Here is a 23,811-nt window from a genome sequence, read left to right as displayed (position 1 = left end):
AACATCAGATGGAGACAAGTAAAATGTTTCATGTTCTTTCGAAGGGAGTCCCAGTAGTGTGTTCTAAAAGCTAACCACAACTAAAAATAAACCTACATAATCGGTTCCGTAGTCTTTATACATAAAAGGTTGTATATCTTTAAAATACGAATAATTTCACGTTGACACAAATTTACGGAGAGTTTTAAAGGTCTACACATTTTCCAATGAACCCATTATGCAATTTTTAGCCACATCGTAGTATACGATAGGCTCTTAGTTTGACCTGAGCCGCAGTATTACTGGCCGGGGTTTTCGCTTTCGTTATCGTCAGATTTTAGCGTAAATGGAACCAATAGTGGTAGCTGAGCTCAGTTAGAGATTCTATTTTAATTAAAAAAAACTTTTCACACCGCACCCGGGAATTGAACCCGGCTGGCTGGCGCGGCAGTAAGACACGCTACCACTGTGGGGTCGGACACTTCTGATTTATTGTTTAGGGTCTTTGAATTTTTTCTTTTTATTTATGCGCTAATTAAATAGATAACGATGTGGCTACTATTAAGTCCCAGCCCTTGGGCCATCTTGTTTATATTAAATTCTTATAATAACTTTAAAATAGTTTGCCCAGATTTAGCCCCACCCCCCAAATTTCAAACCCTAGCGACGCTACTGGCAACGCTGGAACATTAACCGATGTTGCAATTTTCATAAACTCGAGAAATTTTCCCCGATAAAATAAAATATCCGTTGACATTGATCAAATTCCCTGATCTACTTGGCCTATTTATAAATTCCCTGATCTGTGGCAACCGATACCGAATCATGTACTAATTAGTATGTACTTGGCCAAGTGCCACGTAATTAGCCTTAGCCATTATACACAAAGCCGTTTCAGGCCTAAATGGACTTGAAATTAGAAATGGACAAACTAATGACGCCCCTATTCTTATCAAAAGTAGTCCACGGAATCCCTAGCTGCCCTGCGCCAACGAAACTTTCGCGTAATGAGATATTTAACAAAGTTCTAAGATGAATTGGGATAGGTACAAAACTAGAAGATTTCGTACTAAACGTAGTACCATCATAAGTCTATTATGTAGGGTCCCCATAAGTTTTGAGACAAAGACAATTTAGGTCATAAGCAAATGCCCCTAATGAAGGTAAGGAAATTTCATCGCCCCCTGGCGGATTCTAGAGCTACCACGAAGCGGAAATGAAATAATCCAAGTTCGTATTGCGCGTGCGTGTCTTAGTCTTAAAGATTGAATCGTAGGCAGCCGTTTAAAAATGGCGGCGGCCAGGAACGCAGCTAACTAAAGTTATATTTAAATGAAGGAGTGCATTTAATTAACAGAGAAAGAGATAGAAGTGGCGCATGCGTATTTCAGTGAAAAATAATTCAAAGATGATATAATTTTACCGGACTGACGGTGTTATCGCCAAACCGGTGGATCCACACACGGTTAGGTTCCGCTTCAGGCTGTCCAATGTCCAGCCCAAAGAAAACGAAACCGGTAAGATCCACGCATCGTTCGTGTTTGATTCTAGGTGACCAGTGTCCGGCCTGTTGATTACCATACCTGGCCACCAAGAATCTTGTCCAAACGATGTGTCCGTGCCCAGAGTCCGGAGTCTAAAGTAAATAAATAAGTAAATAAATAAGTTAATAAATAAAATAAATAAATAAATAAATAAAAAAAATAAAATAAATAAGTTAATTAATAAAATAAATAAAATCATTAATGGGGAAAACAATCCTATTTAATAATAATAATAATAATATTGTCACGGGACTTAATTTTAAACTAAGTGAATTTTCACAAAAAAATAATAAAATAAAACAAAATATGTCAGGCAAGGCAAATATTTTCGCTCTTAATTCACTCTTAGTAATTTAAGTAATCAAATAAATTAAAACTTTTTAATTAATAGTTACTTACCAGAAAAGAAGTTTTAGCCCAATCAGGGAAAATTAACTGACCATAGTCATCGACGCACGACATGTTTGATGCTTGCAAACTTTAAATCTAAACTAAAGACACAAACACGAGCCAAATATATAAGGCAAAGAAAACCCACGAATTCCATAAAGTATAATTTACATTACTGGTTTTCAGGAAGTCTGTTTTTAATCAGTTCTAAGGAAAAGGAAAAAGGTGGAGGCCCAAGAATACAAGATAAAATAGTACGCCCCTCTTTTTTCTTACTTATCTTTCAGAGGAAACCAAGGCTTGAATTTATACCTTATCTTTTTAGTTTCCTCAACACGCCAACTTATACTCCCACTTTATCATAGGTTAATAATTTCCTGTATAAGTTTCTAAGAAGGACCTCCTGTCGCCTAAAGGTGCATTTTCATGCTCGCTAGTAGCGGGCAAAACACACTAAAAATCCGCTGTCGCTACACGCTTGAGTCGTTTTCATGCTCGCGAAAGCAGAAATATTCCGCTGAAAGTTTAAAGCTTAAGCGGATTTTCTCCCTCCGCGCCGATCAAATCGAAACAGATATTTCCCGCTTTAGCTTTTCAAATCCGCTAAAGCTCAACACCACGTGACTTATTTCAGCCATTCAGAGCGATTCTAAAATATAGTTTTTGGCCTCCCGCACAGACATGGCGCCATCTGGTAACAAATGAGCAAGCATGAAAATAAAAAACGCGTATAGCGGAAGCGGAAATCCAAATAATCTAGCTTTCAAAAATGCCCGCGAAATTTGAAAGCTTACGCCGGATTTGCCCGCTACTAGCGAGCATGAAAATGCACCTTAAGCTTAATATCTCGGCCCCTGTTTGTCGTAGCCCTATGTTCTTAGTATGGTTGGATGGGGGACAAATTGGACTATAACATACTCAAAGGACATCCCCCCTATGTCTAGTAGAACCAAAGTTACGAGCCTCTAAAGTTGGGTGTGACGCTATTTCTATGGCATGTTTTTGAATATTTCGCTTCATTTCTCGGCCCCTGTTTGACGCAACCCCAAACCTTTGGTATAATAGGATGGGAAACAAATTGGACTATAACATACTCAAAGGACATCCCCGTATCTCTAGTAGACACAGAGTTACGAGCCTGCAAAGTATAGTCTAAAGCATTTCCAATGGAGGGGTTTGTTTCTTTACGTTTTGCTTAAGTACTCGGCCCCTGTTTGTCGTAGCCCTACGTTTTTAGTGTGGTTGGATTGGGGACAAATTGGACTATAACATACTCAAAGGACATCCCCGTATCTCTAGTAGAACCAGAGTTACGAGGCTCTAAAGTTGGGTGTGACGCTATTTCTATGGCATGTTTAACTCTATTTGCTTTTGATAAACCTGCACCCATACAATCAGTGTAGATTCGTCATCTTCGATTACCAACGAGTCTAACTTGAATTTCACTATTTAGCGGAAAATAATTAATTAATTAGGCCTAGTAATTATTTTAATAGCGAACCACTAATCCATTATTTACACAATGAAATCGGTTTTCAAAATCACGCCCAAGTAACCCCGCTTCTCGAAAGGTTTTGAAATTGACGGGGACACAACAAACCAGCCTGGGAAATAAGGCGGTGGCACAGGGCAAATGACCAGTTTAAAAATTGCCTGGACCAGTTTAAAAATTAAATCGGAGGGGGGTCAGTGGTCCACAGGACCACTAAGAAAATTCAAGGGTTTCCAGAGTCCAGACATTAGGTAATATATTGTAATTATCCACATCTTCAATTTAGCAGACGACGCGGCCTGGTCAGTGGTCATGAACCAGTTTATTTATTCCAGGATAAAAAAAAACTTCGCGGTCTCGAACCTGTGGCCTTCCGGGAGTGAGGCGGAAGTGATAACCACTACACTACAGTTATTGTCTTATATTTGATCGAAAATACAGGGCCAAGTAATTAAGCAAAACGTGAACAAACAAACCCCTCTATAGGAAATGCCTTAGACTATACTTTGCAGGCTCGTAACTCTGTTTCTACTGGAGATACGGGGATGTCCTTTGAGTATGTTATAGCCCAATTTGTCCCCCATCTAACTATACTAAAGACTTTGGGCTGCGACAAACAGGGGCCGAGTAATTAAGCAAAACGTAAACAAACAACCCCTCCATAGGAATTGCATTTTAGACCCAACTTTGCAGCCTCGTAACTCTGTTTCTACTAGAGATACGGGGATGTCCTTTGAGTATGTTATAGCCCAATTTGCCCCCCATCTAACCATACTAAAAACTTTGGGCTACGACAAACAGGGGCCAAGTAATTAAGCAAAACGTAAAGAAACAAACTCCTCCATAGGAAATGCTTTAGACTATACTTTGCAGGCTCGTAACTCTGTTTCTACTGGAGATACGGGGATGTCCTTTGAGTATGTTATAGCCCAATTTGTCCCCCATCTAACTATACTAAAGACTTTGGGCTGCGACAAACAGGGGCCGAGTAATTAAGCAAAACGTAAACAAACAACCCCTCCATAGGAATTGCATTTTAGACCCAACTTTGCAGCCTCGTAACTCTGTTTCTACTAGAGATACGGGGATGTCCTTTGAGTATGTTATAGCCCAATTTGCCCCCCATCTAACCATACTAAAAACTTTGGGCTACGACAAACAGGGGCCAGGTACTTAAGCAAACCGTAAAGAAACAAACTCCTCCATAGGAAATGCATTAGACTATACTTTGCAGGCTCGTAACTCTGTTTCTACTGGAGATACGGGGATGTCCTTTGAGTATGTTATAGTCCAATTTGTCCCCCATCCTACTATACCAAAGGTTTGGGGTTGCGTCATATAGGGGCCGAGAAATTAAGCGAAATATTCAAAAACATGCCATAAAAATAGCGTCACACCCAACTTTAGAGGCTCTTAACTCAGGTTCTACTAGACAAAGGGGGATGTCCTTTGAGTATGTTATAGTCCAATTTGTCCCCCATCCAACCATACTAAGAACATAGGGCTACGACAAACAGGGGCCGAGATATTAAGCAAAATGTTCGTCAACGTATGGTATCGTCTCACTTATTGTTATTATAGTACTTATGAGAATTGATTTTAAAATAAGTGCTGCTACTTCATGGTAGTACTTATGATTTTAACACTGAACTTTGGAGGCTCATAACTCTCGTTCTACTAGAGATACGGGGATCTCCTTTGGATATGTTATAGTACTCTTTGCTCCCCATACAAGGATACTTTAAACTTGAGGCTACCTCAATATCATCGTCAACTTATTTATTGTCTTACTTATTCTGAGAAGGTTACTTTTGATTTTTGAATATAAACTTTGCAGGCTCGTAACTCTGTTTCTACTAGAGATACGGGGATGTCCTTAGGATATGTTATAGTCAAATTTTTCCCCCATCTAACCGTACTAAAAACTTTGGGCTACGACAAACAGGGGCCGAGTACTTCAGCAAAACGTAAAGAAACAAACCCCTCCATAGGAAATGAGTTAGACTTTACTTTGCAGGCTCGTAACTCTGCTTCTACTGGAGATACGTTTTTAGTGCCACCTCTTGCGCTGTCGCTTAAGTAAAAAAAAATAACCGAAAAGTAAACTTAAATTGATTAGTACAACACTAGAAACTTGCCGGGAGTGTGGCGCACTCCTGTAAGCCAAGCTACTGGGCGGCATGGTTTGAGGGAATAAGACACATGTCGGCGATCCTACCCTATAGGTGCCGACTGCCCCGTGTCCGCCGGAGTTGGCTTGACCCCCACACCCCCTCCGTCAACTCCCAAGTAAACCTCAATTCCTGGGATTGCAAAGCCCTCTGGCGCCATAATGGTAGCTGGTTCCCCGCGAAGAATTACACCTTCTTTACTTTCGACTGCGCCAAGACGCTTTTCGTACACCCTGAACTCGGGTACGTTGTTCGTGGCTTTGGCGGTTGCTTCGCATCCTTGCGACTTGCACGTGGCTTTGGCGGTTGCTTTGCATAAATCCGACTTGCAATTGCAGGTCCCACTTTTTTCTTGACGTTGAATATGTGGTTGAGGATCATCAACCACATGACGAGTTTTGGCGAGCTGATATTCCATATCTAAAATGAAAGCCTTGTAACAAGGATTAAGTTACCTTCATTTGCCTCGGGTCAGTGGGTCAGTCGTGTTAGAATTTTGTAAGGAAATTCAGCGATTTATAATGGTCATTTAGCAGCCATCAAAAATGGTATCAAAAATGGTAACTAAATAATAATGTATTTTGTTTTGATATTTGAAAAACTTGCATTTCGATCTTTACGGAGACCTCCTTACTTGATCCTTTCTTAAAGGGACTGTAAAGTAGGCATCGGCGGGTGGGTAAAAACTTTTTGAAATACGTCACGGGCAACACGTGACAAGATACAAAGAATCCACATGGAGTGGTGGGACTAGTTAACGCCTAGTCCTTGTTTTTTGCGAGATTCCAGCGCCAATTCTCTCAAGTGTCAATTTTCGAAATAAAACGAGCTAAGCTTCTTTGAAGCACGCCTGCCTTTCCTAAGTCACGTGTCTCTGACGTATTTCAAATAATTTTTAACCACCCGCCGATCCCTTCTTTACAGTCCCTTTAAACACCCCCGCCCGCCCTTACGAATAAATCCCATTTTCGTCGTAAATTATTAGACATTTTTCGTGCTAACTTGTGAGCTCTCTCTAATGATTATATAAAACCAGAAGGGGATAATAGAAGAAGGATGCCACTCTGTATCATCTTAATACATTAGTTACGTAACGTCATTCTTCCCAGACCCCTCACCCTTTTAGTTTGTTTTCCCGCTCATCAAACTACAGATGGGCATCGCACCGTAAGGTGAATTCTATCGTTGTTTGGTACTAAATCCTCAGCAATCAACTCCCTAACCTAGTCTTGGGGTGAGACAAAAATCCACAAGCGCATGGGTCTGCCGTCTTGCCAAATAGTTTAACGCAAATAGACTAATGATGAGGGGGGAACTATTTATCGCGTATGTGATTCGGTTTTGTAACCTTGCTCTAAATGTTGAGGGATGTTGGGGGTAGAATGACGTTACACTTACCCCGCTTTGTGCACGGTACACTTCTCTCTCGAAGAGAAGTATTATATACTTCTGATAAAACTTACATTGTGCAGCGAATTCTAAATTTTCTGACATTGTTTTATTTGTTATCAGTATTATTATTTAATTGTATAATTACTATTATTATTGTTATAATTATTATTATTATTATTATTATTATTTTAATATTACATTATTGTTTTCATATTATTGCGCTCCCATAGTGTCTTTCCGTAACATGCCTATGTATTCGATTTACGATGTTCACACATACGTCACACTGTTGACTTTGTGAACAACACATTCAAATAAATAAATGTAGTGTCAGCTTAAACTCTCTAATGTCACTGTATATTCGCCACTAGCATAAGGAGATCATCTCTCTAAGGGCCCAAGCGCATCTCTTAGCAAAAACATCTAGTTCTGCTAGATGTGACGTAGATTTTGTATAGGGGCTCCTTCCGAATTTTTCGTGAAATTCGCGGGAGAGAAAAATAATTTTCAAAATCAGCCACGACCGATATCCTAAGGCGGTCGTGGTCTAGACGCGAGCTTTGAGATAACGCTCCCAAGCGGTTGGGAATCAAACTAAAACACACGGGTAGGCGAGAGAGGAAGGACTAAGGGGAAAAATAAGTAGGAGAATTTCCAGAACCCCCCAGCTCTCTCAGACACAAGAGGTAAATTCGCGCTTAGTAAAAATCACGAAGAGCTGTCGTGAGAAATCTTTGAAGGAGGGAAAAATGTTCAATGCCGGGTTACTCTGCAGCGAATGCGCTCGGCCTCTGTTTAGGCTATACAATTATTATACCACTTGAGATGAGACGGATAGCTGACCAAATCGGACATACATACATCTCAACCGTAACATAGAATCTTGGGCCCTTAGAGAGATGATCTCCTTATGCCACTAGCATTAGCGAGGAAGAATCGGATCCTCCATCCGATTTAAATGCTTTCGTTTCTTTGGCGCATTTTTAAAATCTGAATCCCAAGCTCGATTAGCCTAGGTTTTCAAGTGACAATGTCGCAAACTATAAAGTTTGCCCCTTTAAAGGGAGGGTGAAGTAGAAAATCAAGTGATCATTTTTTAACGATTCTTCTACTAATTATAAGACCAGCCTGCCTAGTGAAACATCCAGGAGATACCAGCTCCGGATGATTTTAAAATTCAAATAAGGTTCAGGTTTTAAGGATAATTTTAAACAAAGACTGCCGACCAATCGCGTAACGCCCTGCCTTCTTGTTAACAAAATTCTCGTGGCACGCATGCTCCGTGTCGATTGAAATTTATCACGAGATTTAATGAAATTAGGCGCGCGACGTGACAATCGTGGCGCGAGACATGGAGCGTGCCACGAGAATTTTGTTAACAAAAAGGCAGGGCGTTGCGCGATTGGTCGGAAGTCCTTGTTTCAAATTATCCTTAAAACCTGAACCTAATTTGAATTTTAAAATCATTCGGAGCTGGTATTTCCTGAATGTTTGACCATTGCAGACTGCTCTTATAATTAGTAGAAGAATCGATAAAAAATGACTTGATTTTCTTCTTCACCCTCCCTTTAACTAAGCTTTTTGGAAATATTTTGGATGGTTATAAAAAAGCACATAGTTCTAAAGCTCAATCAGTGGCAAACGATATTCATAAAAGCAGAAGGGGATAATAGAAGAAGGATGACACTCTGTATCCTCTTAATACTTCAGTTATGTAACGTCATTCTTCCCAGGCCCCTCACCCTTTAAGTTTGCTTTCCCGCTCATCAAACTACAAATGGGCATCGCACCGTAAGATGAATTCTATAATTTTTTGACGTTAAATACCCAGCAATCAACCCACAAACCTTGTCTTGACGAAGGACAAAAATCCGCAAACGCGTTTTGCCAAATATTTAAGCGCTAATAGAGAAATGATGAGGGAACTATTTATCGCGTATGTGATTCGGTTTAGTAACCTTGCTCTAAATGTTCCGATGTTGGGAAGAATGACGTTACACATACCCCGCTTTGTGGTACACTTCTCTCGAAGAGAAGTATTATATACTTCTGATAAAAGCTAAAAACGGAAATGAACTTTGACTTTAGAGTCGAGCAAAGAATTTCCAAGTGGAAAAGAAGAAAGAATCTCTTTTTAAATTAAATTAAATTGGTAAATTAAGACAAATAATAGTCCGTTGGGCGGGGGGGGGGGGTTAAATAAATGTGATGTGGTTTTCAGGGGGGGGGGTTAAATAAATGTGACGTGGTTTTCAGGGGAGGGGTCTTAGAAAACGTGACCAAGCGTGATCAGGGGGGACGGGGGGGTCAGAAAATGCCATTTTTTTTGCGTGACGTAGTTTATGGACGGTCCCAAAGACCCCTCTCCCTCCCTAATAATTATCCTGTGATTTCAAATTTGATACCATTTTTGATGGCTGCTAAATGACCATTATAAATCGCTGAATTTCCTTACAAAATTCTAACACGACTGACCCACTGACCCGAGGCAAATGAAGGTAACTTAATCCTTGTTACAAGGCTTTCATTTTAGATATGGAATATCAGCTCGCCAAAACTCGTCATGTGGTTGATGATCCTCAACCACATATTCAACGTCAAGAAAAAAGTGGGACCTGCAATTGCAAGTCGGATTTATGCAAAGCAACCGCCAAAGCCACGTGCAAGTCGCAAGGATGCGAAGCAACCGCCAAAGCCACGAACAACGTACCCGAGTTCAGGGTGTACGAAAAGCGTCTTGGCGCAGTCGAAAGTAAAGAAGGTGTAATTCTTCGCGGGGAACCAGCTACCATTATGGCGCCAGAGGGCTTTGCAATCCCAGGAATTGAGGTTTACTTGGGAGTTGACGGAGGGGGTGTGGGGGTCAAGCCAACTCCGGCGGACACGGGGCAGTCGGCACCTATAGGGTAGGATCGCCGACATGTGTCTTATTCCCTCAAACCATGCCGCCCAGTAGCTTGGCTTACAGGAGTGCGCCACACTCCCGGCAAGTTTCTAGTGTTGTACTAATCAATTTAAGTTTACTTTTCGGTTATTACTTTCGGGTAGAAAGAGGGGGAGTTGAAGCTAGCGGCTTTGGCAAGGCATTTTGGCTCTTCTCGCTTTTCTTTTTTATTTATTTGTTATATTTTCCTCCTAATATCCGGTTCACCGTATTTCAACCAGAGAGAATTTAGAAGGGGAGTGGAAGGCCCCCCTTTGACTCTATTAAACGTGATGACGCCCAAACAAGATGTCGCGTTGAGCTTTTTGGGGTAGGCGAGTTTCCGGTCACGTGTTCTAAAATCTATCTACCGGAAATCGACCTGCCTAGATAACGTTTAGCAGACGACGTTGCGCTACATTCCAAACCACCCCTTCCACTCCCCTTCTAAATTCTCTCTGTTTCAATCAATAAGAGGGCAGAGAAAGATGCGCGCGCACACCGGAAGCTTAGAGGTAAACTTTCAAAGCGAGAACACTCCAGCCAAGCCTTCTACTCCCCCTCTTTCTACCCTCTTTGCTAAAACCCGTCACGGAGCGCCCTGAAGAGAATTCATAAAAAATAAGTTTCTGTCTAACCAAGAAGTTATATCAGTATCTCAGAGAGAAGGTATAAGATGCCTTTGTATTCGCAGGGCGCCATAGTCCCAGTCCCCCTTTCAAAATACAAGGGGGGGGGCGTAAAAGGAGGCGCCGGGCTATTTCGCAGCCTCTCCTCAGTCGGAAAATACGTAATTTTCGTCACTCGCGTCGTCGCGCTGACGTGAGTTTTCAAGAACCAATGAGATGCTGGTTGTAATTTAGAGACGGGGATTAACTCCGGACAGGCTACGTTTGGACTGGAGATAAAGGTGGAAATCTGGCGAATTTATACCTTCTCTCTGAGATACTAGATATAACTTCTTGGCCTAACTATGTTTAAAAAATGAACTAGTCGAAAAAGAGCTAAAAAATAATTGTCTTTAATTTCTTATTTTTTAGTTTTTTTAAATATTAATTTTAGTCGCTTTAAAAAGACGATACGAGTTTACCTTTGAGGGGCTAGATTTAAAGTGGGACCAATTGCTTATTGGACGTGCGAGGCGGAAGGATGCAAAGCAACCGCCGAAACAACGAGCGCGCAGTCGAAATTAAAGAAGGTATAATTCTTTGCGGGGAACCAGCTCCCAATATGGCGCCAGAGAGCATCGCAACCCCACCTCCGTCCACCTCCGCCACCGAAGCTGCGCCAGAGGTGGACGGAAACATTCACCCGCAATCAGCCACGAGTAAGTTGATAAGCGCTTTACCAAGCGTGTCTCGGTACTTTGTTAAATTTGGGTGTAACGACCTTTCCCTTTATAAAAGAGTTTTTAATTTAATATGCTAATAGAGTAATCTCGGTTGAGAGGGGAAAAACCAGTTTATCCCTCCCTTTAGGCGCGCTTTTGTAAGAGGGAATAGAGTAATTTCGGCTGAGAGGGGGAGTGAACTGTGTATCCCCTACGTTAGGGGCAACTTTGTACTAGAGAATACTATTTGCCCCCGGAAGGGAAGGGGAGGGGGGATATCACTAAGGTAAGAGATAGAGGGTTATGACGTTGCCGTATATGGGAAAGAAATTACTCTATACTGAGCGCGCTTGTTAGGGGGGATGACACGGAGCATGGAGAGTAGTATCGGCGCTACGTACAGCAACGTCACTCCCTTCTATCTCCAATCTACGTGTCATCCCCCCTAACAAGCGCGCTCAGTATTCCCTCTTACAAAAGCGCGCCTAAAGGGAGGGATAAACTGGTTTTTCCCCTCTCTACCGAGATTACGCTATGGAGTGACGTTGCAATACGTAGCGCTGACATTACTCTATAGAGAGCTATCAGTGGGGTGGAGCTATGATTTGTGAGATAATTTAGACGACCATATTGGTGCGTTGAATGCGAGAAGAAAGCTGAAAACCACCAATATGGCTGCCAGAATTGAGGTAAAGGTTTGACGTAGTATTCAGTTCACCCAAATGAAAGATCTCTATTTAAAGGGACTGTAAAGAGGTCGGCGGACCGTTGAATTTTTATTTAAAAAAAAACTCACCCGACCCATCCTCCCCTCTCTTGTGATTGGTTGAGTGCCGCCCTGCTTCGGCGTTTCCCCAGTTCTGACCCACGAGAGTCCGAGACCCCTGCTGCGTTTGCTAGGAGGAAAGACTTTCGTTTTGCTCACCCCCCCCCCCCTGGATTGTGACGTCAATAACGACGTTTTCAAAAAAAATTCCAACGGTCCGCCGACTACTTTAGAGACCCTTTAATGCTCTGAATTCCCTTCCAAAATTCTAACACCACTGAAACGAGGCATTCATTGTTACAAGGCTTTCATTTTAGATATGGAATATCAGCTCGCTAAAACCCGTCATGTGGTTGATGATCCTCAACCATATATTCCACGTGACGAAAAAGGTGGGACCTGCAATTGCTTATTGGTCGTGCAAGTCGGATTTATGCAAAGCAACCGCCAAAACAACGAACGCCGTACCTGAGTTGGCCAGTGGCGCCGCCAGGGGGTAGGCTGGGGAGGCTCCAGCCTACCCGTAAATTTCAGATGGGCCCCGAAATGAGGTAACCATAACACTAAAATACCATTTATACCTACCTATTTATTTTGACCTACAAGGCAATTAACGTTAGACAAAGCTTCACGAGTACGATGACCCTTTTAGCGAAAAATCCGTTATTCCTTGACCCACCGCCTCTTTCATTCCCCTCCGTCCCGGGTGTAAGGGGGGGGGGTCCGGGACATTGACGCGCGCCCAGATTACCGATCTGTTCTCCATTCCTACTTCTAAAATTAAATCTATCCCTGATATAATAATATTTATTAATTGTCTATTGTCTGATAATAGAGCAGCGTCGGTAGAGGGGGGGGGGGAGTAGACTGTGTATCCCTCCCTCTAGGCGCGCTTTTGTAAGAGGGGATACTGTACGCGCCTGGTAGGGGGATGACACTAAGAGATAGAATAATGTCAGTTCTACTGTATGCAAACGTCATACCCTTCTATCTCTTAGCTAAGTGTCATCCCCCCTACCAGGCGCGTACAGTATCCCCTCTTACAAAAGCGCGCCTAGAGGGAGGGATATACAGTCTACTCCCCCCCCCTCTACCGACGCTGCTCTATGGTATGACGTTTGCATAGTAGAACTGACATTACTCTATACTGAACTTTAATACATTATGATAGTTGTAAATTTAATATTATCGACGCTACCAGAGAGAATTTAGAAGGGGAGTGGAAGGGGTGGTTTGGAATTTAGCGCAACGTCGTCTGCTAAACGTTATCTAGGCAGGTCGATTTCCGGTAGATAGATTTTAGAACACGTGACCGGAAACTCGCCTACCCCAAAAAGCTCAACGCGACATCTTGTTTGGGCGTCATCACGTTTAATAGAGTCAAAGGGCGGGGGCCTTCCACTCCCCTTCTAAATTCTCTCTGACGCTACGCTGTGGGACTAAATTTTTCTCTTGAAATTTTATAAGGGGCCTCGAAATTTTCCTTAGCGGCGCCACTGCTGAGTTCAGGGTGTACGGGGGAAAGTGTCCTGGCGCGGGGGAAAGTAAAGAAGGGGAACCCGCTGTCATTATGGCGCCAGAGGGCTTTGCAATCCCAGCGGGGCCGAAGCTGCGGAGCTCGACAAAAACATTCACCCGCAACCAGCCACGAGTAAGCGGATGACTGCCGAATTTCAACTCGCTGTAAAGCAATACTCAATAAAGACTTGTTGTTCTTAATTTAAGACTCCAATATTTTTAAATACCCATAACTATAAAAACTAACCTACTAAGCCTACACCCTAGCAAATAAGACGTGTTCAAACCATGATTACGTGAAAGAAACTTGACAGAGATCTGAAATTCAAAAAGCCCGCCTAGCCAGTCACAAGTATTTACGGAGTAGCAAGAATGTAGACAGTTTGAGCGAGAATGGGAAACTGCATCCCCGGAAAGGCCATCTTTGTGTCGTTACTGTCGTCGTGACGTCGTAATCAATCAAAAATACGCAATATTTATTGGTAAAAATGTCCAGTGACCCCCCTTTAGTTCTTAAAAGCATTAAAATATTATTATACAATGCTTAATGCTCTGTGCTTATTTCCGGTCCTACCTGCGGCCGGCATCAGCTGAGCTGAGTCTGGCAGCCTGTGCTTAGCTCCAGGGTTGCCATATTGGGCTGGAAAGCCGCCAATTGGGCTTCTTCTCAAAAATATTGGCTTGAAATAAAAGGGTTGGCTGTTGGCTGGAAATTGGGCTTATTAAATAAAATGATTTCATTTTGTTTTGCGTTTTAAAAATGGTGTCAGTATAGAATTTGCATAAAAATTTCTAAAAAAAAATAATTTCAAATTTTCACGATAAAGTTTTGGCTTGTTTTTGGGCTGGATAGTTTAGATCTTAGGCAGTTATGGGCTTCTTTTCGAAACACCGATTGGCGGTTTTTTGGGCTTGTTTCCAATTTGATTTTGGCGGGTTGAAGGTTTTCAATCTGGCATCCCTGCTTAGCTCCTGTGTGACTGTGACCTTTCGTGTTTGCGTTTGTATTTAGTTTAATTTAACCAAGTTCTTTCGTTAATTGCAATTATAAATGGTTAAGAAGTGTTCAAACCATGATTACGTGAAAGAAACGTTCGTGTTTTTTTCAGTTCTATAGACCAAAGGTAATTGAAAAAGCAATGTTTATGTAAAAGAACCAAGGCTTAAGCAATGACAGTTTAGAAAGGGCCAAGGCTTAGTGAGTGTCTTCAACTCTTCATAGAAAAGATTGGAATTTGGGGGGATGGTTAAAGGTTACGTCAGTAGAGTATGTTTGGAACATTTTTATAACAGGTAATATATGCATAATTTAATATTTAAGACTATTCAAAACATTTCTGTGTTCCCAAACTGTACTTTAGCCCTTAGCACATTCAAAATACACAGTTTTTTCAATAAATTTAATTTATTCCAGGTTAATTATAGCATAATTAGTTACATTTAAGTCGCGGAAATTAATTAAAATATACATTTTCCATGTTTTATGTCTATATATTACCCTTAATATTATAGATTAGGTTAAGTTAGGTTGGGTTTGATTAAGTTAGGTTACTTTGCAGGCTCGTAACTCTGTTTCTACTAGAGATACGGGGATGTCCTTTGAGTATGTTATAGCCCAATTTGTCCCCCATCCAACCATACTAAGAACATAGGGCTACGACAAACAGGGGCCGAGATATTAAGCAAAATGTTCGTCAACGTATGGTATCGTCGGTAGGATTGCACTTTACGTGACCCACCCAACTAACAATGGTTTCTAGTTAATTGGACCATGAGGAGTCCGAAAAAAATAGTTAAAAAATTATTTGGCCGCCGCAAGTTGGTCAAAAAAATTTTTGAAAATTTTAAAATCCATGCACTTACCGCCATTGAAGCCGCTATCCGCTTAACGCATTCTGCACTCAATCTTGCAAAATAAGCCGAGGAGGGCTGTGAAAAGTTGCCGGACTCGCGCCGGAGTTTTATAGCTATGGATTTTTTTAAGCTTACGGAAACATTTATTTCTGATAAAAGGAGGGAAATAACATTTATTTCTGATAAAAGGAGGGAAATATAAATGCGAGAAAAACTGAAATGTTTTGGGAAAATCGTTGAATTTTTTGGGAATTCAATAATTGATAACGGTAAATTTTGAAAAAAAACCGTCAAATTATTCGGGATTTTTTTTAATTCACTCAACATTATTTTTGGGAAAATGTGTCAAATCCTTGGTAAATATGATTTTTTGTAAAAAAAAATTTAAATAAAAGGCGTAGAGAAAAGGTGTCAAAATATAGGGAAATTAGCAAATGTCAACGTCAATATTTCAGAAAAGGAGTCTAGTTTTTTTGCAACTATATTTTGGGAAAGGCGACAAATTATTGAGAAAGAACCAAATGTCAACATCAATATTTTGGAAAAGGCGTCAATTTATTTCAACAATATTTCGGAAAAGGCGGCAAATTATTGGGCAGTTAGCAAATGTCAACATCAATATAAATGAGGCGTCAATTTATTTCAACTTTATTTTGGAAAAGGCGTCAATTTATTTCAACTATATTTTGGAAAAGGCGTCAATTTATTTCAACTATATTTTGGAAAAGGCGTCAATTTATTTCAACTATATTTTGGAAAAGACGTCAATTTATTTCAACTATATTTTGGAAAAGGCGTCAATTTATTTCAACTATATTTGGAAAAGGCGTCAATTTATTTCAACTATATTTTGGAAAAGGCGTCAATTTATTTCAACTATATTTTGGAAAAGGCGTCAATTTATTTCAACTATATTTTGGAAAAGGCGTCAATTTATTTCAACTATATTTTGGAAAAGGCGTCAATTTATTTCAACTATATTTTGGAAAAGGCGTCAATTTATTTCAACTATATTTTGGAAAAGGCGTCAATTTATTTCAACTATATTTTGGAAAAGGCGTCAATTTATTTCAACTATATTTTGGAAAAGGCGTCAATTTATTTCAACTATATTTTGGAAAAGGCGTCAATTTATTTCAACTATATTTTGGAAAAGGCGTCAATTTATTTCAACTATATTTTGGTCAATTTATTTCAACTATATTTTGGTCAATTTATTTCAACTATATTTTGGTCAATTTATTTCAACTATATTTTGGTCAATTTATTTCAACTATATTTTGGTCAATTTATTTCAACTATATTTTGGTCAATTTATTTCAACTATATTTTGGTCAATTTATTTCAACTATATTTTGGTCAATTTATTTCAACTATATTTTGGTCAATTTATTTCAACTATATTTTGGTCAATTTATTTCAACTATATTTTGGTCAATTTATTTCAACTATATTTTGGTCAATTTATTTCAACTATATTTTGGTCAATTTATTTCAACTATATTTTGGTCAATTTATTTCAACTATATTTTGGTCAATTTATTTCAACTATATTTTGGTCAATTTATTTCAACTATATTTTGGTCAATTTATTTCAACTATATTTTGGTCAATTTATTTCAACTATATTTTGGTCAATTTATTTCAACTATATTTTGGTCAATTTATTTCAACTATATTTTGGTCAATTTATTTCAACTATATTTTGGTCAATTTATTTCAACTATATTTTGGTCAATTTATTTCAACTATATTTCGGAAAAGGCGTCAATTTATTTCAACTATATTTCGGAAAAGGCGTCAATTTATTTCAACTATATTTCGGAAAAGGCGTCAATTTATTTCAACTATATTTCGGAAAAGGCGCCAATTTATTTCAACTATATTTTGGAAAAGGCGTCAATTTATTTCAACTATATTTCGGAAAAGGCGTCAATTTATTTCAACTATATTTCGGAAAAGGCGCCAATTTATTTCAACTATATTTTGGAAAAGGCGTCAATTTATTTCAACTATATTTTGGAAAAGGCGTCAATTTATTTCAACTATATTTTGGAAAAGGCGTCAATTTATTTCAACTATATTTTGAAAAAGGCGTCAATTTATTTCAATATTTTGGAAAAGGCGTCAATTTATTTCAACTATATTTTGGAAAAGGCGTCAATTTATTTCAACTATATTTTGAAAAAGGCGTCAATTTATTTCAATATTTTGGAAAAGGCGTCAATTTATTTCAACTATATTTTGGAAAAGGCGTCAATTTATTTCAACTATATTTTGGAAAAGGCGTCAATTTATTTCAACTATATTTTGGAAAAGGCGTCAATTTATTTCAACTATATTTTGAAAAAGGCGTCAATTTATTTCAATATTTTGGAAAAGGCGTCAATTTATTTCAACTATATTTTGGAAAAGGCGTCAATTTATTTCAATATTTTGGAAAAGGCGTCAATTTATTTCAATATTTTGGAAAAGGCGTCAATTTATTTCTATATTTTGGAAAAGGCGTCTAGTTATTTCAGCAATATTTTGGAAGTCATTGCAACTATATTTTGGAAAGAGTGCCTATTTTTCGGCAATTTGATAAATGTAAACACCTTTTCCAAAATATCGTCCTTTACATTTACCAAATTCGGGAATAATTTGATGCCTTTTCCAAAGTATCGTCCTTCACATTTATCAAATTCCCGAATAATTTGGCACATTTTCCAAAATATCGTCCCTTACATTTATCAAATTCCCAAATAATTTGACACCTTTTCCAAAATATCGTCATTCACATTTATCAAATTCCCAAATAATTTGACACCTTTTCCAAAATATCGTCATTCACATTTATCAAATTCCCAAATAATTTGACACCTTTTCCAAAATATCGTCATTCACATTTATCAAATTCCCAAATAATTTGACACCTTTTCCAAAATATCGTCATTCACATTTATCAAATTCCCAAATAATTTGACACCTTTTCCAAAATATCATCCTTCACATTTATCAAACACCCAAATAATTTGACACCTTTTCCAAAATAACGTCCTCCAGATTTATCAAATTCAGATTAATTTGACACTTTTTTCCATGATATCGTCCTTCACATTTATCAAATTCCCGAATAATTTGACACCTTTTCCAAAATATTGTCCTTCAGATTTATCAAATTCAAGAATAATTTGACGGCATTTACCAAAATTTACCGTTATCATTTATCGAATTCCCCAAAAATTCAACGATTTTCCCAAAACATAGCAGTTTTTCTCGCATTATATTTCCGTCCTTTTATCAGAAATGAACAGTTTCAGTAAGCTTAAAAAATTCCATAGCTATATCTCCGGCGCGAGTACGTAAATGTTTCCGGCGCGAGTACGTCAATTTTTCACAGTCCCCCCCGGCTTATTTTGCAAGATTGAGTGCAGAATGCGTTAAGCGGATAGCGGCTTCAATGAGGGTAAGTGAGTGGATTTTGAAATTTTCAAAAATTTTTTTAACTAACTTGCGGCGGCCAAATAATTTTTTAACTATTTTTTTCGGACTCCCCACAGTCTAATTAACTAGAAACCATTGTTAGTTGGGTGGGTCACGTAAAGTGCAATCCTACCGTATCGTCTCACTTATATTTGCTATGTTACTTATGATTTTAGTACTGAACTTTGTAGGCTCATAACTCTCGTTCTATTAGAGATACGGGGATCTCCTTTGTATTCTGAGAGAGCGGTAGCTCTCTTAGATAAGACTTCATACTGCTTTTAATGTATAAGGAGGGTTTTTTGTTTGGATGTATTTTTTTTTGTATTGTATTAATTCATTCGAAAAAATTCCACAGAACTACAATCCGGACCCTCAATATGTGGTTAAAATTTCAAAGAGATCCATTAATTAGTTTATTTTATAAAAAATAAAGTTGCTAAGGGTGGTTTTCATTTCCATAAAATTAATCACACCTTTTGATGCAAAACAGAAATTTTTCCCATAGAAATAACATGGGAAATTTTTCGAAAAAAACAAATCGGTTATTCGTGATTTAGGAAAACTATACGTTGGTTAGTTTTGGGAACGGTCTTAAATTAAACTTTAAACTATAATCTAGGATCATTTTTCTTGTTATTAAGAAAAATTAATTTTAAGTATGTTTAACTTAAATTTTAAAAACTACCCCAATCTGCGATATTTTAGCATTTATCCACTGTTTTTTTAGGAAATATCAGCGAGACCAATGTTGGCCTTTTTAAACGTATAGTTGCCTCATAATAATCCGATTGTTCCTTCTTAATGCCTTTTGGTTGGAATGGCCTATCGATAGTGAGATAAGACGGCTTTAATATTGCTGCAGTGACGTTGACGCGGCCGCTACAGCGACGCCATCAAAACACACGGGTCTAAATTGTCGCGGATATAGTCAAATTCAAACTAGCTTAATAAACATTTTAACTTTTCCCTGCTAATTATTCTGGATTATCAATAAGAGATAATTAAACTAGACTCCCAATTAAAGATAAATAAACTAGATTACGAATTTAAGTAATTAAAGTAGTTTACCAATTAAACGTTCTTAAAATAAATTATCAATTAGAGGTAATTAAACTAGATAACGAATTAAGGGTTACTAATTAAATAACCAATTAAGGGTAATTAATCTAGATTACCAATTAAGGGTAATTAATCTAGATTACCAATTAAGGGTAATTAATCTAGATTACCAATTAAGGGTAATTAATCTAGATTATCAATTAAGGGTAATTAATCTAGATTATCAATTAAGGGTAATTAATATTATCAATTAAGGGTAATTAATCTTGATTATCAATTAAGGGTAATTAATTTAGATTACCAATTAAGGGTAATTAATATTATCAATTAAGGGTAATTAGTTTAGATTACCAATTAAGGGTAATTAATATTATCAATTAAGGGTAATTAATATTATCAATTAAGGGTAATTAATCTAGATTATCAATTAAGGGTAATTAATTTAGATTACCAATTAAGGGTAATTAATCTAGATTATCAATTAAGGGTAATTAATCTAGATTATCAATTAAGGGTAATTAATCTAGATTATCAATTAAGGGTAATTAATCTAGATTACCAATTAAGGGGTAATTAATCTAGATTACCAATTAAGGGTAATTAATCTAGATTACCAATTAAGGGTTACCGACGACTGGTAAATAAGCTAGATTACCGACGACCGGTAATTAAGCTAGATTACCGACGACCGGTAATTAAGCTAGATAACCGACGACCGGTAATTAAGCTAGATTACCGACGACCGGTAATTAAGCTAGATTACCGACGACCGGTAATTAAGCTAGATTACCGACGACCGGTAATTAAGCTAGATTACCGACGACCGGTAATTAAGCTAGATTACCGATTACCGACGACCGGTAATTAAGCTAGATTACCGACGACCGGTAATTAAGCTAGATTACCGACGACCGGTAATTAAGCTAGATTACCGACGACCGGTAATTAAGCTAGATTACCGACGACCGGTAATTAAGCTAGATTACCGACGACCGGTAATTAAGCTAGATTACCGAAAACCGGTAATTAAGCTAGATTACCGACGACCGGTGATTAAGCTAGATTACCGACGACCGGTAATTAAGCTAGATTACCGACGACCGGTAATTAAGCTAGATTACCGACGACCGGTAATTAAGCTAGATTACCGACGACCGGTAATTAAGCTAGATTACCGACGACCGGTAATTAAGCTAGATTACCGACGACCGGTGATTAAGCTAGATTACCGACGACCGGTGATTAAGCTAGATTACCGACGACCGGTGATTAAGCTAGATTACCGACGACCGGTGATGAAGCTAGATTACCGACGACCGGTGATTAAGATAGATTACCGACGACCGGTAATTAAGCTAGATTACCGACGACCGGTAATTAAGCTAGATTACCGACGACCGGTAATTAAGCTAGATTACCGACGACCGGTGATTAAGCTAGATTACCGACGACCGGTGATTAAGCTAGATTACCGACGACCGGTGATTAAGCTAGATTACCGACGACCGGTGATTAAGATAGATTACCGACGACCGGTGATTAAGCTAGATTACCGACGACCGGTGATTAAGCTAGATTACCGACGACCGGTAATTAAGCTAGATTACCGACGAACGGTAATTAAGCTAGATTACCGACGACCGGTGATTAAGCTAGATTACCGACGACCGGTGATTAAGCTAGATTACCGACGACCGGTGATTAAGCTAGATTACCGACGACCGGTGATTAAGCTAGATTACCGACGACCGGTGATTAAGCTAGATTACCGACGACCGGTGATTAAGCTAGATTACCGACGACCGGTGATGAAGCTAGATTACCGACGACCGGTGATTAAGCTAGATTACCGACGACCGGTGATTAAGCTAGATTACCGACGACCGGTGATTAAGCTAGATTACCGACGACCGGTGATTAAGCTAGATTACCGACGACCGGTGATTAAGCTAGATTACCGACGACCGGTGATTAAGCTAGATTACCGACGACCGGTGATTAAGCTAGATTACCGACGACCGGTGATTAAGCTAGATTACCGACGACCGGTGATTAAGCTAGATTACCGACGACCGGTGATTAAGCTAGATTACCGACGACCGGTGATTTAGTCGCATTACCGACGACCGGTAATTTAGTCGCATTACCGACGACCGGTAATTTAGTCTTATTACCGACGACCGGTAATTTAGTCGCATTACCGACGACCGGTGATTTAGTCGCATTACCGACGACTGGTAATTTAGTCGCATTACCGACGACTGGTAATTAAGCTAGATTACCGATGAACGCGCAACGCCCTAAGACTTTTTCTCCCATATTTTCTAAACAATTTTAATTAATATGAAGACTGAAGTGACAGATATTAATAAAAACTGTCATTGTAGACAAAGACTGGAAAGTGTAAAAGATAAGGTTTGAAAATGAACTGCCTGAAGTAACAGATATTAAAATTTTCAATTTTGAAGACATCATTATAAAACATCAATTATTTTAAAAAATTCTTATCTTACTTTTTTTCACCAAAATTTCATTTTCGCAAAATATTTTTCAGCAATATTTACCCAACTATTTTGTCCTCAATAGTAGTTGTCACCTAGAAGGGTTTAAGGGATACTATCTTGGTACTGGTTTTACTTTCAACTAACATTTGATTCTAGGAGATTCAAATACTTCGATATCTGAAAAGATTTCTCTTGAAGAGTTTAAATTTTTATATTTTAAAATTGAAAATATTGCGTAGCGGAAAATAATATAGGCCTTTTCTTTGTGATTTAGTTATTAGTGTCGAAAAGATCTGTAGATTGATCGTCATCTTTGAGAGCAACACAGCACGTTAATATTTAATACTTTGAAAGCTTTACAATTTAAAAATACGTTTTGTAAAGTTTCAATACGGTTTATATTTATAAGCTCTCAACGATTTTCTCTCGTTATAGGGTCGAATTTTCTACCTAATTTTAAATTTTTGATAAAAAATAAAAAGTAAAGCCGTAGTATTTTCAAAATAACGCGCATGTTCCTTTTTTAAATACTTTCCCGAAGTAATTTTGGTGAAAAAAAGTAAGATAAGAATTTTTTAAAATAATTGATGTTTTATAATGATGTCTTCAAAAGTGAAAATTTTAATATCTGTTACTTCAGGCAGTTCATTTTCAAACCTTATCTTTTACACTTTCCAGTCTTTGTCTACAATGACAGTTTTTATTAATATTTTATAGTACTCTTTGCTCCCCATACAAGGATACTTTAAACTTGAGGCTACCTCAATTTCGTCGTCAACTTATTTTTTGTCTGACTTATTTTTATTGGGTTGAGATAATTTGCAAATCACTCTCCATATTCATAGTAGTATTCTAGTCAATTATTAAAGCGCGAAATTAATTTGAAACTCTTATTTACTCCTCATTTTTTTTTTTTTTTTTTTTTTTTTTTTTTTTCCCACCCACGAGCACTAGTGCTTAGCCGTTAGGCCTTGAGCACCAGGAAGAATGGAGCGGGAGACCCTACGCGGCCCAGCACAGACGGGGGCCGCTAGGTCGTATGTGGATAAGCAGGGAAGGAAATGAGGTTTACTTGGGAGGTGACGGAAGGTGGAGTTGGGGTTAGTCACCTCCGGCGGACACAGGATTAGGGTAAGGTATAGAGGGGCTATTCACTCATTAGGGCAAGCTATAGAGGGGCTATTCACTCATTAGGGTAAGGTATAGAGGGGCTATTCACTCATTAGGGTAAGGTATAGAGGGGCTATTCACTCATTAGGGTAAGGTATAGAGGGGCTATTCACTCATTAGGGCAAGCTATAGAGGGGATACTCACTCATTAGGGTAAGGTATAGAGGGGATACTCACTCATTAGGGTAAGCTATAGAGGGGATATTCACTAATTAGGGTAAGGTATAGAGGGGATACTCACTAATTAGGGT

General features: G+C 38.6%; 1 protein-coding gene and 1 long non-coding RNA gene across 2 annotated transcripts; one reads left to right on the top strand and one right to left on the bottom strand.

Annotated features, from left to right (window-relative positions):
• Positions 1 to 448: 448 nt before the first annotated feature.
• On the bottom strand, positions 449 to 2,471 carry LOC149597337 (uncharacterized). Its single transcript, XR_016379231.1, has 2 exons — positions 1,923 to 2,471; positions 449 to 1,615 (listed from the first exon to the last, which is right to left on the bottom strand). It is a non-coding gene; the product is annotated as an uncharacterized LOC149597337 (long non-coding RNA).
• Positions 2,472 to 9,659: 7,188 nt separating this feature from the next.
• On the top strand, positions 9,660 to 13,706 carry LOC149597336 (uncharacterized). Its single transcript, XM_089861063.1, has 3 exons — positions 9,660 to 11,218; positions 12,305 to 12,538; positions 13,455 to 13,706. Exons 1-2 carry the CDS (start codon positions 11,041 to 11,043, stop codon positions 12,457 to 12,459), a joined length of 333 nt encoding a protein of 110 aa, XP_089717189.1. The 5' UTR covers positions 9,660 to 11,040; the 3' UTR covers positions 12,460 to 12,538; positions 13,455 to 13,706.
• The last annotated feature ends 10,105 nt before the right edge of the window (positions 13,707 to 23,811 follow it).

The sequence above is a fragment of the Phalangium opilio genome, unplaced genomic scaffold (assembly GCF_054372755.1).
Source record: "Phalangium opilio isolate 3A_F unplaced genomic scaffold, DU_Popi_V2 ptg000362l_1, whole genome shotgun sequence".
Lineage (NCBI taxonomy): Eukaryota > Metazoa > Arthropoda > Arachnida > Opiliones > Phalangiidae > Phalangium > Phalangium opilio.
This window is presented reverse-complemented; position numbering and strand designations above follow the sequence as displayed.

Bases quoted from the DNA above. Each gene is read 5' to 3' on its own strand.
- LOC149597336 (XM_089861063.1), top strand. From the start codon at position 11,041: ATGCAAAGCAACCGCCGAAACAACGAGCGCGCAGTCGAAATTAAAGAA. The intron at 11,219-12,304 runs GTAAGTTGATAA...CTTTCATTTTAG, and splicing joins TCACCCGCAATCAGCCACGA to ATATGGAATATCAGCTCGCT.